The 15,581-nt window shown below is 38.7% G+C and overlaps 1 protein-coding gene across 3 annotated transcripts in view; it reads right to left on the bottom strand.

Annotated features, from left to right (window-relative positions):
• Positions 1 to 15,581, bottom strand: part of LOC100267281 (protein FORGETTER 1) — a 71,755-nt gene that overhangs the window by 21,098 nt on the left and 35,076 nt on the right. For all 3 annotated transcript variants that reach the window (XR_009465200.1, XM_003634768.4, XM_019217148.2), the window contains exons 9-10: positions 3,365 to 3,425; positions 3,200 to 3,281 (exon numbers count right to left, since the gene is read on the bottom strand). Coding sequence is in view for 2 of the 3 variants with exons in the window: in XM_003634768.4 (XP_003634816.1) it covers positions 3,200 to 3,281; positions 3,365 to 3,425 (143 nt within the window). In the remaining variant the exon portion in view is untranslated. The remainder of the gene's footprint in view (positions 1 to 3,199; positions 3,282 to 3,364; positions 3,426 to 15,581) is intronic.

The raw sequence follows: 15,581 nt of genomic DNA, 5'->3' as shown, positions 1-15,581 counted from the left end.
CGCACCACCACCAAGGATTAAAATATTGGAAATTGCGGGAAATATCAGTGGTTGAATTTTGTGGACATATCAGAAAATATTGGAAATATTAGACGGAAATTTGGAAAAAAAATATATTGATGTGACAAAAATTGATTACAACTCATAGAAATGAAGGGAAAAACTCCAAGAAATGAAAAAACAAAAATAATACACATACTGAAGTTGTTTTATTGAGTAAAACAATGTATGTATGATATAATTTGTGACAATCGACGATAATTTTATAGAACTTGAAAATACATTTAAAATACTTTGTTTGAATGTATTTAAGAATATAAAAGAATATATATATATATATATAGATAGATAGATAGATAGATAGATAGATAGATAGATAAAGAAAATGTATTAATAAAAGAGGGTATGCACGATGTATACAAAGGAACCATACGATTCAAAAGGAAGCGCGAAGACACAAAAACCAGCAATTACACCCTACAAAGAGTTTAAGCAATCCACAAATCTTAATATTGACAAAGAACCATCCTTGATATACAATTTAACTCAATCCTAAAAAATGTTCAAGAAAGAATTTTTAATTGTTTGATCTAGGCTTTCATAATTATTGAAAGTTCTCCTATTTCTCTCCCTCCATATGGTCCAGAACACACATAACAGAGCAACCTTCTAGGCTTTTTTTTTTTTCCCAAATAAAAGAACCACCCTAACTTAAGAGAAATCCCCTAACTAAAGAGTGCATCACCCATTGTACACCGAACAAAGCAAAAACCAACTACCACAAATTGTGTGCTTTCATGCAATTAAGGAGAGTATGATCACTCGTTTTTTCATCTTCTTTACACATGTAACATCTATTAAGGATCCTCCAACCCTCCTTTTGAGCTAATCTAGAGTCAAAATCCTAGCCCATGTAGGTTCCTGAGCAAAAAAGTCAACTCTCACTAGGACCTAAGAATTCCAAACTACATCATGAGAGAAATGCTCCACTCTGCTATTAGCCAAAGAGGAGTAGAAAGGCTTAATAGAGAAAGTACTATTCTTTGACTTCAACCACACCTCAGTATCCTCAAAGCCCACCCTAATAGAGTGATCATACAATCTCCTAAAAAATACATCCATCTCCTCAAGCTCCCAATCATGAAACTATCTAACAAGCCTAGGGCCCTAGCTACCATCCCAAATGCCAACCACCCAAGCATCTTCTTGCCTATACTTTCCTATAATTAACCATTTCCCAAGGGGCTTCCTTTCACTCACAAAACTCCAAGACCATTTTCCCAACAAAGCCTTATTAAGAATGGATAAGTTTTTAATGCCCAAATCCCCTTTTTTATATTTCGATGCAACAAACATACCAGTTCACCAAATGCGGCTTGTGAGTCAAACCCCCCCCCCCCCCCCCTTTCTCACCTTTTTCCCCATAAAAAATATCTCTGAAACTTTTCCACTCTCATGGCTACTAAAGATAGCAAAGAGGAGAGACATGAAATAAATTGGTAATCTGGACAAAGTGCTCTTTATCAAAGTTTGTCTTCCCCCTTTGAAAAATATTGTCTCTTCCACAAAGTAAGCCTTTTCTAAAAGCATTTTTCCACTCCTTCCTAAACCCTATAGGACTTGTGAGGGGCTCCCAATGATAGGGCTAAATAGGTGGTAGGAAGAACACCTACCTTACAACCTAAAATCATAGCAAGCTCCTCCAAGTTTGAAACATCTCCAACAGGGATCAACTCACTTTTCCTACATGTTTGTATGTATATAATTCATTTTTTGTTGAAAAATATTTATAATTTAATTTACGAGTTTATATTTCTCTTATATTTAATATTATACAAAAGGCATAAAGAAAAACTAATTAAGATATGATGGTTTTTATATTTTTAACTCTTAGTTAAATTGAATTTGAAAATAAAATAACTAAATTTATTGATAAAAGTTTTATTTTAATAAAAAAAAAAAAAAAAGTTTAACTATACATCCAAATATATTTTACCTATAAACTTATTAAGGGCAAACTTGCCCACTTAGCAAAGAACCTTCATTCTCATATAGGAGAACTAGGTTCAAATCCTAGCCTCCCAATACATAATTTTTGGAGCTTTGACCATAAAAAAAATTGCCAAATTTTGGTGAAAATTTGGAAAAGTCCCATAAAATAAGCGAAATCCTGAAAAATTGGGAAAATAATGGCGAAATTTGCTTGGACAAACATTTCTTCTGCATTTTTCATTTCAGCCTTCTAAATTTTGAAATTTTGGGAAATTTTGATCCTTGATCACCAAAACTAGCTTGTGGTAGAAGTTTACTACTAACATTCTTATGGATCAACAAACAATTTGTCTCATAAGAAATGAATACAATAGAAAAGCATGAGTTACCCTTAGAAAGGACCACCTCAAATCAAAACATGAACAGGAGTAGTTAGCCCATCAAAACAAAAGGCTGCAAATTGGTAAGTTCCTTGCTTAGCCAACAGATCTGCAATATGGGAATGTCCTAAACATCTAACCAATCATAAATTTACACAAGCATGAATATGATTTCCAAGGCTCACACTTCCCATGACATGACCATGCTATCACCAACATGGAGTCTCCTTCTACATAAAGTTGCAAAAGCCTAATGAGTTGGCAATATGTACATCTTCCAACCAAGCTGGGGTCACAACCTCAATGGTTAATCCCACCCCTGCAGGTTTGAACAAGGCACTAACTTGTGTCTTTTATGATCTCTAAATAAACCATGAGTCCCTAGTTTTTCAGGATAGCCTAGCAAACAACCATCAAAGTTGAGCTTGAGGTAGCCCTCTAGCAGATGGAACCTCCACAATCCTCCTACATTGTAAGTAGTATACTATTAGTCACAAACCTTTAGCAGTAATTATACTGATTTTAGTTCTATGTATGCAGTGTAGTCTAAACAGAAAAGAAACGTCAATATCACCATAAATGGATTGGGTTATACATAAGATTGCGGTTGATCCAAATCCAATCCAATTAGGGAAACTGTTAAGGATTAGATCCCAGTAATCATCCATATGTACCAAAGAGGGGGAAAGAGAAAAATATACAACAAAGCCATCAAAATAATTCCTTTCATGAAACTAATAACAGCAAAATAATTCCTGGAAGTGGGGGTACTGAACTTAATAGCTAACTTTGTGTCTTAAATAGCAAAGCAAAAGACTGCTCCATACCGTCATCTGGCCTTCCAATGGTGCTTCAACAGTTTCAAACTCTGCCCCTTTATAGCTAAGTGTACGACAGACATACATACCCCTGATAGATGAGACAACATGAAGTAGTCACATATTATATACTATAAAAATTGTTAAACAAGAAAATTTCCAAAACCTCGTAACCTTGCTTTCATGTCCATGGCAACAAGTTCCAGTGCCCCAACACCCCCTTTATCTAGAGCACCTGCATATAACATTTTGTGCAAATAAAACTTTTATTTTCACTTAACCTAAAGTAATCATGAAGACAAGAAACAAGTGTAGAAGAAAGAGTAGAAAAGAGAGGGAGGAAGAAAACAAGGATTGTATGATAAACAAACCAAAATGAGATTGAAAAATGGATCCACCTTCATCATTAATGAAGAAATTTCTGAACTCCTTTATTGATCTTCATCGGTACACACCATACACATATATATACACAAATGACTGAATAAGAAAAAATCAATCTAGCTTAATTCTCTCCTAAAATTAGGAAACTAAATCATAAGGAAATATCCTAAATGATCTCTCCTTTTTTATTCCTAAATTAAAGTCCTAACTTTGGCATTATTTCAACACTCCCCCTCAAGCTGGAGAATATATATCATATAATCCCAGCTTGCAAGTTAAGTCTTCGAAGTTAGGCCTAGGTAAAGCTTTGGTGAGGATGTCTGCGGTTTGGTGCTTGGTAGGAACATAGTTTAATTTGACCGTCTCACTAGTCACTTTCTCTGTGATAAAGTGTCTGTCAATCTCAACATGCTTGGTCCTGTCATGATGCACGGGGTTCTTTGCTATGCTTATAGCTGCCTGATTATCACACATCATCAGAATTGGAGATGAACTCGTTTGTCCCAGTTCACTAAGAACCCTTTTTATCCAAATCCCTTCACAGATTCCCTGTGCAAGAGCTCTGTACTCAGCTTCTGCACTACTTCTGGCTACAACTGATTGCTTCTTACTCCTCCAGGTAACAAGATTTCCCCAGACAAAAGAACAATATCCGGAAGTGGACCGCCTGTCAATGATGTTTCCTGCCCAATCCGCATCTGAGTATACTTCAGTGTCACGGTTCTCTGTCTTTCTGAAGAATAGGCCTTTCCCTGGTGTCATTTTTAAATATCTAAGAATCCTGTAGACTGCTTCCATGTGTTCCTCAGTGGGGCTGTGCATGAATTGACTTACAGCACTCACTGCAAAGCCAATATCTGGCCGAGTGTGTGAGAGATAAATCAAGCGCCCGACAAGCCGCTGATATCTCCCCCTGTCTACCGGTGTACTTTCTTTCTCGATACCAAGTTTCTTCTGACTATCCATAGGAGTATCAATTGGTTTGCATCCAAGCATACCGGTCTCCTTAAGAAGATCGAGTATGTATTTTCTTTGAGAGACTACGATTCCCTTCCTTGATCTAGCCACTTCCATACCAAGGAAATATTTCAAATTTCCAAGGTCTTTAACTTCAAACTCTTCTGACAAATACTTCTTCAAATTCTGTAACTCCCCCATATCATTTCCAGATAGAATAATATCATCGACATAGACTATCAATATGGCCAATTTCCCGGCATGAGACTTCTTGACAAATAGAGTATGATCAGCCTGACCTTGTTTGTAGCCCAGCTTCAGGACTGCTTTTGTGAATCTATCAAACCAGGCTCGAGGAGATTGTTTAAGGCCGTACAATGATTTTTGGAGTTTGCAAACCTGATTCTTTGCCATACTTTCTTCGAAACCAGGTGGTATTTCCATGTAGACTTCCTCTTCTAGGTCCCCATTTAGAAACGCATTTTTTATGTCCAGTTGTTGCAAGCACCAATCTTGATTGACAGCCAATGAGAGAAGGATCCTGATAGTGTTCAGTTTTGCAACAGGAGCAAAAGTCTCCTGATAGTCTATCCCATAGGATTGTGTAAACCCTCTAGCTACCAAACGAGCCTTGAATCTTTCGACTGATCCATCTGCTTTGTATTTTATGGTGAAAATCCACTTGCACCCCACAGGCCTCTTCCCAACCGGCAAATCTGTGATAGTCCACGTCCCATTCTTCTCAAGTGCATCAATCTCATCTTGTACTGCCTTCTTCCATTCTGAAATTTTTAATGCCTCTTGTATTGTGTTGGGAACCTGAGTATCATCAAGAGAAGTAGCAAATGCTCTGTAAGATGGTGATAACCCTTCATACGTAACATAGTTCCCAATTGGATGATCTGTACATCTCCTAACACCCTTCCTCAATGCAATTGGCAAAGTAGAATCATCAATGCTGGGAATTAACACCTCTCCAGCCCTATCCTCACCTATGTTCTCTTCAGGAAGACTTGAATTGGAGTCAATATATTGGCCACATGTTGACTGTGATCCGTGCTCTAATTCCTGTCTTTTCCTCCTCCTGATGTAAACTTGTAAGTTCTCATTAGCAAGTTGTGGGGCTATAGGTTGAATAGGCATGGGAGACTGGATGGTCACGGGAGAAGGAACATTTGTGTGCTGGGCTGGCTGAACTGATGGCGGCATGGGTGTAGACAACTCAGTGGGCGCGAATTGGGAAGGATTTGGTGACTCTGAGTGAAAAGAAGGTACACCCTCAAGAAAAGACTCCCAAACTTGATGTTCATTCATGCTCTCCCCCTGAACATGAGATTTGGGATAGAAGAAGACATGTTCAAAGAAAGAGACGTCCATGGTGGTGTAAAATCTTTTGTTGGTTGGAGAATAGCATTTGTACCCTTTTTGGGTTGGAGAATACCCTAGAAAAATGCACTTATTTGCTCGAGGAGCAAATTTGCTACGATTTTGAGGATACACATGAACGAATGCCGTACAACCAAATACTTTGAGTGGTAAATCAGAAGAGGCGGCATGGGTGTGAGGAAACTGTTTTAAGAAAAGTTGACGTGGGGATTGAAAGGTAAGCACTCTGGATGGCATACGGTTAATCAAATAGGTAGCTGTGAGAATAGCTTCCCCCCAGAAATAGTTTGAAACATTAGAGGAAAACATAAGGCACCGAGCAACCTCCAAGAGATGTCTATTCTTGCGTTCGGCCACCCCATTTTGTTGTGGGGTGTCAACGCAAGAACTTATGTGGATAATGCCATGATTTTGAAAATAAGTACTGAGACTACTAGTAAAGTATTCCTTTGCATTATCTGACTTGAGGACTTGTATTTTGGAATTGAATTGATTTTGAACCATAAGATTGAAGGTTTGAAAAATGTGCCCGACCTCTGACTTTTCTTTCATAAGGAAAACCCATGTTACCCGAGTATGATCATCAACGAATGTCACAAACCATCGAGTGCCAGAAATATTTTTTATCCGGGAGGGACCCCACACATCACTATGTACTAGAGAGAAAACAGTCGAAGGTTTGTATGGGATTTGAGGATATACTGTTCGAGTATGCTTTGCAAACTGACAAATTTCACAGTGATAAGATGTTGGATTTTTATTGATAAATAATCTGGGAAACAATTTTGCAAGGTAAACAAAGCTAGGATGACCAAGGCGATAGTGTAACATTATAATCTCACTATCTTTATTGACCTTAGAATTTGACACAGAATTGAAAGACTCTGACATACTCTGAGACTGTACGCAACTTGCTTGAGAGACTTGGTTTGAGAATTGGCCACATGAAAGGAGGTAGAGCCCGGAACACAGTTCAGCACTGCCAATCATCTTCCCCGATTTCAAGTCCTGAAAAACACACAAGTTTGGATAGAATTTAGTAACACATTGGAGATCATGAGCCAATTTGCTAATGGACAAAAGATTACAATCCAAGTTTGGAACATGGAGGACAGAGTCAAGATATAAGTCTTTAGTAAGTTTTATAGAACCTGTCCCGGCAATTTTTGACTTTGAACCATCAGCAATATGGACGGATGAATGACCATTACTTGGCTTGTAATTTTGAAGAATGGCAGCATCTCCTGTCATGTGATCAGAAGCACCTGTGTCTACTATCCACGGCCTCATTCCTCCTCGATTAGCAGTGAAGGCTACACCGGTAGTACTGCCACTGCCAACTTGGCTTAATAATTTCTGTAGCATCTCCATCTGCTCTTTGTTGAATGGACTCGGCTCGGGAACAGATGTGCTCTCAGAGTTGGCAGCCACGTGTGCTCTGCCATCTCTGTCAAACCTTGGCTTTGGTTTCCAATCAGCAGGTTTGCCATGAAGCTTCCAGCAAGTCTCCTTATAATGGCCTGGTTTCTTACAATAATCACACCAAGGCCTATCCCGTTTCTGACGATCTCCACCACTACTATTAAATGACCGAGCAGCAAGGGCAAAGGCATCCAATGTTGGGGCAGGTTGCTCTTTTGATCCCATCATCACTTTCTTTCTACTTTCTTCACGCCTAACCTCTGAAAAAGCCTCCCTGAGACTTGGCAGGGGTTTAATGCCCATGATTCGGCCTCTAACATCATCCAATTCCCTGTTTAGTCCTAGGAAGAACTTGAACAGTCTCTTTTGTTCCACAATTTGCCTGTATGTTGCTGCATCATCCGAACATTTCCATGAGTGAGTCTCAAATAAGTCAAGTTGCTGCCAATACCTTGTGAGTGTGTTGTAATACTGAGTAACTGACTGCTCTCCTTGACGGAAGTCATGTAGAGCTGATTCAACCTGAAACAGTTCTGAAGTATTTTCAGAACTTGAGTAAGTTTCTTTGGCTGCATCCCATATGTCCTTTGCAGTCCCAAACAGCAAGAAATTTTCGCCTATGTCATTGTTCATGGAATTGATAAGCCATGACATGATCATGCTGTTTTCAATCTTCCACTTCCTGAAACCCGGTTCTGTAGTTTCTGGCATGACTGCTTCTCCAGTGAGGTACTCATCCTTTCCTTTACCGCAAATGAACAGCAACACAGATTGTGACCACTGTAAATAGTTATGGCCATTTAATTTGTGTCCTGTGATGAGAATAGGAGAGGAATCATTTCCACCAAGGTTTGGAATTTCAGATCTGCCCCCTGATTCTGGTGACGTGACGCTGGATACTTGTGATGATGCCATTCCGTATTTTGTCATGGACCGGAAAGGTAGAAGAACACTTCCCAAGGCACGTGCAGGGATTGGAGTTGAGAAAAAATAGCCGGAGGACGCCGGAAAATCTGATCAGAGGGCCCGCGGAAGCAAAAGAACCCCAAAAGAGGCACGTGCAGGGCTCGGATTGCACAAACAGGTAGGAAGGGTGGCTGGTCGGCGTCAGGCGAGCCTGGAGGAGGAAGCGCGTCGCCGGAAAGTGGCTCACGCGCCCTCACGCGCCGGCGCGTGAGATGCAGTCGCCGGCCGGAAAAACGCGCGTGGGCGACGCGTGGATGGGTTTCTGGTTCCGGTGCTTTGGGACAAATTGGAGATCTCCTCCAGGTGCTCCTTGCGGTGTAGAAAAAAACCGTCGCCGGAAAAGTTCGCCGGAAAAGTTGCCGGCGGTGAGTGTTTTCTGACGACGATTCGACTGACCGGAAAGCGTTTTCTCCCTTGGCTCTGAGAACAGGGACTGATGACCGGAATGAGAGAGAGAGAGAGAGAGAGAGATGATCGGATTGAGATATGGCCAGAGAGATTTGGCCGGAATGAGTGATGGCCTGAATAAGAGATGACCAGAAGGGATTAGGGTTTCAGAAAACTGGCTCTGATACCATGAAGAAATTTCTGAACTCCTTTATTGATCTTCATCGGTACACACCATACACATATATATACACAAATGACTGAATAAGAAAAAATCAATCTAGCTTAATTCTCTCCTAAAATTAGGAAACTAAATCATAAGGAAATATCCTAAATGATCTCTCCTTTTTTATTCCTAAATTAAAGTCCTAACTTTGGCATTATTTCAACAATTAATAAACCATAAAAAATATAAAGATCATCAACTCAATCCAATGCTACAATGGACACTGTCAATTAAGTAATTAAAACATGCAGAATGTAACATATGTTTTGTTAGGGTGGAAGAGCATGACTGCAAACGGCACAAATCTACGAATCAGCAACTCTTCATGTGCTATTAGAATGAGTTCTACATTTTGATTCATGATATTAAAAGGCAAAGCCCAAAAACATTTATTGACACAGCATCGGGTATCAGTATTTCATTATCTCGCCATCTGAATGGTTTTCTTAAACAGATGAACTTTCTTAAGATATTCTGCCCACATCCAAAATATTTTTGAAACATATGACATCTTTGACTATATTATCAATTTTTTTTTTTTTTTTTGGATAGGCCTTCAACTACATTATCAGTATTAAAGGCAAATTTTAAATCATTTTATAATTAATGAAGAAAATGTTACTAATGTTAAAAGGGGCCACATGAAAAAAGAGGAGGAATCCATTATACTAGGTAGTAAACAAAGAAAGCTAGAATTCAAAAGGACACAAATCCCTGTAAACCAAAAACAACAAAGAGATATTCAAAATGAAGAATGATAAAGAGCCCATTGTGGCCTGAATTTATTTGGCTTTGATTTGCTCTATTTGGATGGGAAACTCTATAATCATCAAATAAAGCTGTGACTATGAATATATATTTGGATAAAATTACATTCCTTGCTTCTCTTTTGGTTTTGGTGATAAAAGAACTCACAGGAACCCTTTTAGGAATACTATGAGGGATTTGAAAGAATGGAGTGCATAGGCCAAAGTGTGGCACTAATTTAAATTCAACAACTGCTTTACAAGAAATCCAAGCCAAATGAGAATTAAAGGAACTCTAAAGGACCATTTGAGAGAAACAAAGTTCACTTTCTCTAAGCCTAGGTATTCGAGTGATCCTATTGAGATAGAAGTTCTTGTTCTCCTTTAAGACCTTAAAAAAGCTAATTCCATGGGGGAAGTGAAGACGATAGTGGAAGGGAACTAATTAACAATCATTAAGTATGCTTCAAAGAACACCTTAGGTTCTTGGAGTTTGATCATCATTACAAGAGAGCTAAGAGGCTTGAGTCTAGCATGAGCATCACATTCAAATGGGTTCCACGATCCAAGAATGTAGGAAATCCTCAACCTCTAAGGAGTTTAGAAGGCCCCCTTATATTTTTGTCTTAGTTATGCAGGTGTTAAGTTGTTCCACTTCCAACACTACGGGTGGTGACTATAACAAAGGTTTCTAAGTGGGTGGAACAGAGGTTAGGTAATGAGAATATTCCATTTTTTTTTTTTTTTTTGGTTTGATGATAGTGCTTTCATTTTTTAGTGTTGCATCTTCGAACAAATTGCTTTATGTCAAATGCATTCCCTTGCTTTGAAGTAGTTCCAGTTCTATTTATTTATTTATTTATTATTATTATTATTATTATTTTTTGTGAGAAAAAAAACAATATAATATATCAAGGTAAGTAAAAATAAGTACAATAGAAGTATGAGAGATCCTCCAAAACACTATACAAAAATAAAGTAGGAACTTCCAAAGTTCAAGTACATCTATACAACTATGAGGTTCCACAAACCATGTGGGAATATATAAAAATAATCTATCCTTGCTAGCCCACACACTTGGAACTACATACCAACATCCAATCAAGTTGGATCAAATTAAGGGGAACACCCTTAAAAAGTCGTGGTGCAAGAGGCCCAAAAGGAGGATAAGAAATGAATTATGTTCCAAAGACCCTTTGAAGTTCTCGTCTTATTCTAAAAAAATCCCAGCATTTCTTTTTCGCCACACAACCCACATCAAAGCAAGACAAGTGAACTGCCACAACACCTTGCCTTTACTAGTACTTCTCAATCCTTTATATGAGATAATCATCAAGTCACATATACTCTTAAGAGGGACCCAATCCATATGAGTCATGTTGAATAGCCTATGCCATAGCCCCAAACTCAATGGACGATATAAGAAGATATGATCCATCGTTGCACTCTCCATACACAACAAACAAACAAACATCAGAACTGAAGGCTTTGTAGGATCTTCTCAGTTGTAGTATGTCATTAGTGTTTACCTTCTTGAGTGTCACTAACCAAGCAAAGGATTTGACCTTAAATGAGGCTTGTGATTTTCAAGCAAAATCAATAGGGAATGATGGATTTGGATCAATATGGTTAGACAAGACTGAAAAGAACATTACTGTAAATAAACCTGAAAAAGATAAGGACCAAGCTCTCAAATAAAGACCAGAAGAAGATAAGTGCAAATGTGAAAGAGAGGATATGAGTCTTTCAAGATCTTCTATCCCAAAATCTAAAACATTTTGATGGAAGTTTATATTCCAAGAGAAAGGATTAGTGGACCCAAGAACTAATGAAATAGTGAGGTTTTTAACTATGACAATTCTAAAAAGACCTAGGAATTTAGAACACAAAAGTTGATCCCCACACCACAAGCCTTCTCAGAAACGAATTCTAGTCCCATCTCCTACCACCAATCGAGTGTATCTGGAAAAATCTGTGCAATAGCTTTCCAATGATAACCATGTGATCACCTGACTATAGTGTTAGCATCCCACCCATTACTATGTGCCCCATAAATTTTTTTGGCAAGAACTTATACTTGTATTATGTTAAAAAGTATGATTGTTATAGTGCAGGATGTGGAGAATTTGGAGGCCTTACAACCACATTTGGCTGCATCATTGTAAAGCTTTTCCACTTATTTGAGGCTACTATTGGATGCTTCTCTCAAGTTGATAACAATGTGGGATTCATTGATGGAATGGTTTGAGAGGAGACTTATTTCTTAGAAAAGAAATTTTATGTCCAATGGAAGAAGGTTAGCACTTACTAAAAGCACCCTCATGAGTTTGCTTGGTGTAGTTTGCCATCCTTGCCTTTGTTTGACTGTCTCGAAAAGCCCTAAATATTTCCTCCAATTAGGAGAGGAGAATGGTCAAAACCCATTTGGTTTTTTTGGTGGAAAATAGGGTTAGGAGATAAAAAATGTCCTTAACAAGGCATTACTTTTTTTTTTTTTTTTTTTATAGGAAACGGCAAAGGAATATATTAAAAGAAAAAAGAAGTACAAACCTGAAGGTGATTCTTGGAGGATTGAAGAAATTGATTGTGCCCCTATTTCTGGAGAGAGTGCAATCTGGCTGGATAGGCCATTTTCTAAAGAGGAGGTTCGAATGGCAGTTTTCCAATTGAATAAGGAAAAGGCCCCTGGCCTTGATGGCTTTACTATAGCAGTTTATCAAGAGTGTTGGGATGTGATAAAAGAGGATCTTATGAGGATGTTTCTTGAGTTCCAAACCAAGGGGGTAATAAATCAAAGCACAAATGCGACATTCATTGCTATGGTGCCTAAGAAAAGCCAAACTTTTAAAATCTCATATTATAGACCTATCAGCTTGGTTACAAGTTTATATAAGATAATTGCTAAGGTCTTATCAGGGCGTTTACGCAAAGTTCTTCATGAAACAATCTCTGGCTCTCAAGGAGCCTTTGTGGAAGGGAGACACGTTTTGGATGCTGTGTTGATAGCCAATGAAGTGGTGGATGAGAAAAGAAAGTCAAGGGAGGAAGGGGTAGTCTTCAAAATCGATTTTGAGAAGGCCTATGATCATGTGGATTGGGGCTTTTTAGATCATGTGCTACAAAGGAAGGGGTTCAGCCAGAAATGGAGATCTTGGATAAGGGGTTGTTTGTCTTCATCAAGTTTTGCAATCCTAGTTAATGGGAATGAAAAGGGTTGGGTTAAGGCCTCTAGAGGTTTGAGACAAGGAAACCCCCTTTCTCCTTTCCTTTATACTCTAATGGCAGATGTTCTAAGTAGGTTGATGATCAGAGCAGAGAAGATTGGGATAACGGAGGGTTTCTTTGTGGGGAGGGATAGGACTAGAGTGTCTTTGTTATAGTTTGCTGATGACACCATTTTTTTCTCTAAAGCCTCTATGGAACATCTTCAAAACCTTAAGATTATCCTTTTGGTTTTTAGGCAAGTATCTGGTTTAAAAATCAACTTAAAAAAAAACACCATTTCAGGTATTAACACTAGGCAAGAGTTGTTGTCTAGTTTGGCCTCGGTTTTGGATTGTAGAGTGTCAGAGTGGCCTTTGTCTTATTTAGGCCTTCTATTGGGAGGGAACCCAAAGACAATAGGCTTTTGGGATCTGATGGTTGAGAGAATTTTGAGGAGGCTGGATGGTTGGAAAAAGGCCTTTTTGTCTTTGGGAGGGAGGATTACTTTAATTCAGTTTTGTCTGTCTCACATCCCTAGCTACTTCCTCTCCCTCTTTAAAATCCCAGTATCAATAGCTTCAAAGATTGAGAAGATGCAAAGGGATTTTCTTTGGTCTGGGGCGGGGAAAGGGAAGAAAGATCATCTTATCAGATGGGAGGTTGTTAGTAGACCAAAGGAGTTGGGAGGTTTGGGCTTTGGGAAGACTTCTATGAGAAATATTGCTCTCTTAGGGAAATGGCTTTGGAGGTTCTCTAGAGAAAGGAGTGGTCTTTGGCATAAAGTTATTGCGAGTATATATGGGACACATCCTAATGCATGGGACACCAACATGGTGGTTAGATGGTCACACAGATGTCCTTGGAAGGCTATTGCTCAAGTTTTCCAGGTGTTTTCCCCTTTTGTCCGCTTAGTGGTGGGCAATAGGGAGAGAATTCGTTTCTGGGAAGATCTTTGGTGGGGTAACCAAACTTTGTGTTTTCAATTTGCTGATCTTTATAAAGTTATTTCTGTGAAAAACCTCACTGTCTCAAATGTCCTTGGCAATTCCTTTCCAGTGTCTTGGAATTTTAACTTTCGCCGCAATCTTACGGATTCAGAAATTGATCTCCTTCAGAAATTAATGTCCTCCCTTAGTTCTATGTTTTTCTCTCCTTCTTTGGCAGATTCAAGAGCGTGATCTTTGTCTTTGTCAGGATTGTTTTCAGTGAAATTTTTTTTCTTGGCCTTGTCAAAAGTCTCAAATCCTGTATTGTTCCTTCTGGCCAAGTTCTTGTGGAGTTCAAAAGTCCCTTCAAAGGTTAAGGCCCTCGCTTGGTTAGTAGCACATGGGAAGGTAAACACCAATGACAAGTTGCAATTGAGAAGACCCTACAAAGCCCTTTGTCCTCAATGGTGCATTCTTTGCAAAGGAAATGGAGAGTCAATTGACCACATTTTTCTTCATTGTCCCGTTACCATTGGAATCTGGTACAGGTTGTTCAATCTAGCAGGGTTGGTTTGGGTCCCTCCAAGGAGTCTTGAGGACATGTTGGTTATTACTTTTAAAGGCTTGAGGAACTCATTAAGAGGCAAGACACTTTGGCAAATTGCTTGCCTTACTTTGATTTGGATCGTGTGGCAAGAGAGAAACAATAGGATCTTTGAGGATAAAGGGAGAACGGAAGAGATGTTATGGGATTTGATTCGGTTTTATTCTTCTCTATGGGCTTTTTGTACTGAAGCTTTTAGACAAGTTCCTCTAAATGTTTTACAACTTAACTGGATTGTGGTTTGCGCTTCAAAAGTTTGAAGATTGTTGGGGTTTCTCTTTGTTTTTAGAGTTCTATTGTTGGGAGTTTTCTCCTTTGTTCAATTTGTGTAGGAAGGACCTCTCATCCTTCTCTTGGTTTCTGTTATTTCTTTTGTTTCTTTTCTTTCTCATGTATCTGTTCTTCAATTAATATATTCTTCTTCGTTTCTGATAAAAAAAAAAGTACAAGAGAAGGATGAGAAATCCTTCCACCAAAGAAAACTAAACAACAAGAATACGAAAACAAGAAAATATAAAGTAAAAACGAACAAACTCTCTAGACTAGACAAACCCAAAGGAATTACACGCCGCTAGCCAATCAAGTTGTAACACAATAAGGGGAGTCCCCTTAAAAACCTTGGAACAAAAAGCCCAAAGAGAAGCAAGGAAATGAATAAAATCCCAAAGATTCTCTGAATTCCTTGCTTTATCCTCAAAAATCCTCGCATTTCTTTCCCTCCACACAACCCAAATTACAACTATACAAGCATCTTGCCACAAAACTATCCCTCTCTTCAATAAACCAAAGCTATTGTAATTGATGAACATGTCAGAAATGCTCCTTGGGGGAACCCAATCCATCTTGGCTAACTGAAATAATCTGTGTCATAACCCCATCGTCAAATAACAATGTAGGAAAAGATGATCAGCTGATTCTCCATGCCTCATGCACAACTTACAAATATCAGGACCAAGAGCTTTGTAGGGTCTTCTCAGTTGTAGCAAGTCATTAGTATTAACCTTCTTGTGTGCCACCAACCAGATAAAGGACTTGACTTTGAAAGGGACTTGAGATTTCCAAACACACTTAGTAGGGAAAACTGGAGGAGAACCAGAACATTGGGATAAGGCAAAAAAGAAAGATTTGACTGTAAAAAGCCCTGAAGAAGATAAAGACCAGGATCTCGCATCTGGAACCGAAA

Source organism: Vitis vinifera, chromosome 19 (genome assembly GCF_030704535.1).
Source record: "Vitis vinifera cultivar Pinot Noir 40024 chromosome 19, ASM3070453v1".
Lineage (NCBI taxonomy): Eukaryota > Viridiplantae > Streptophyta > Magnoliopsida > Vitales > Vitaceae > Vitis > Vitis vinifera.
Note: the sequence above shows the minus strand (reverse complement) of the source record. Positions and strands in the feature narration are given on the sequence as shown.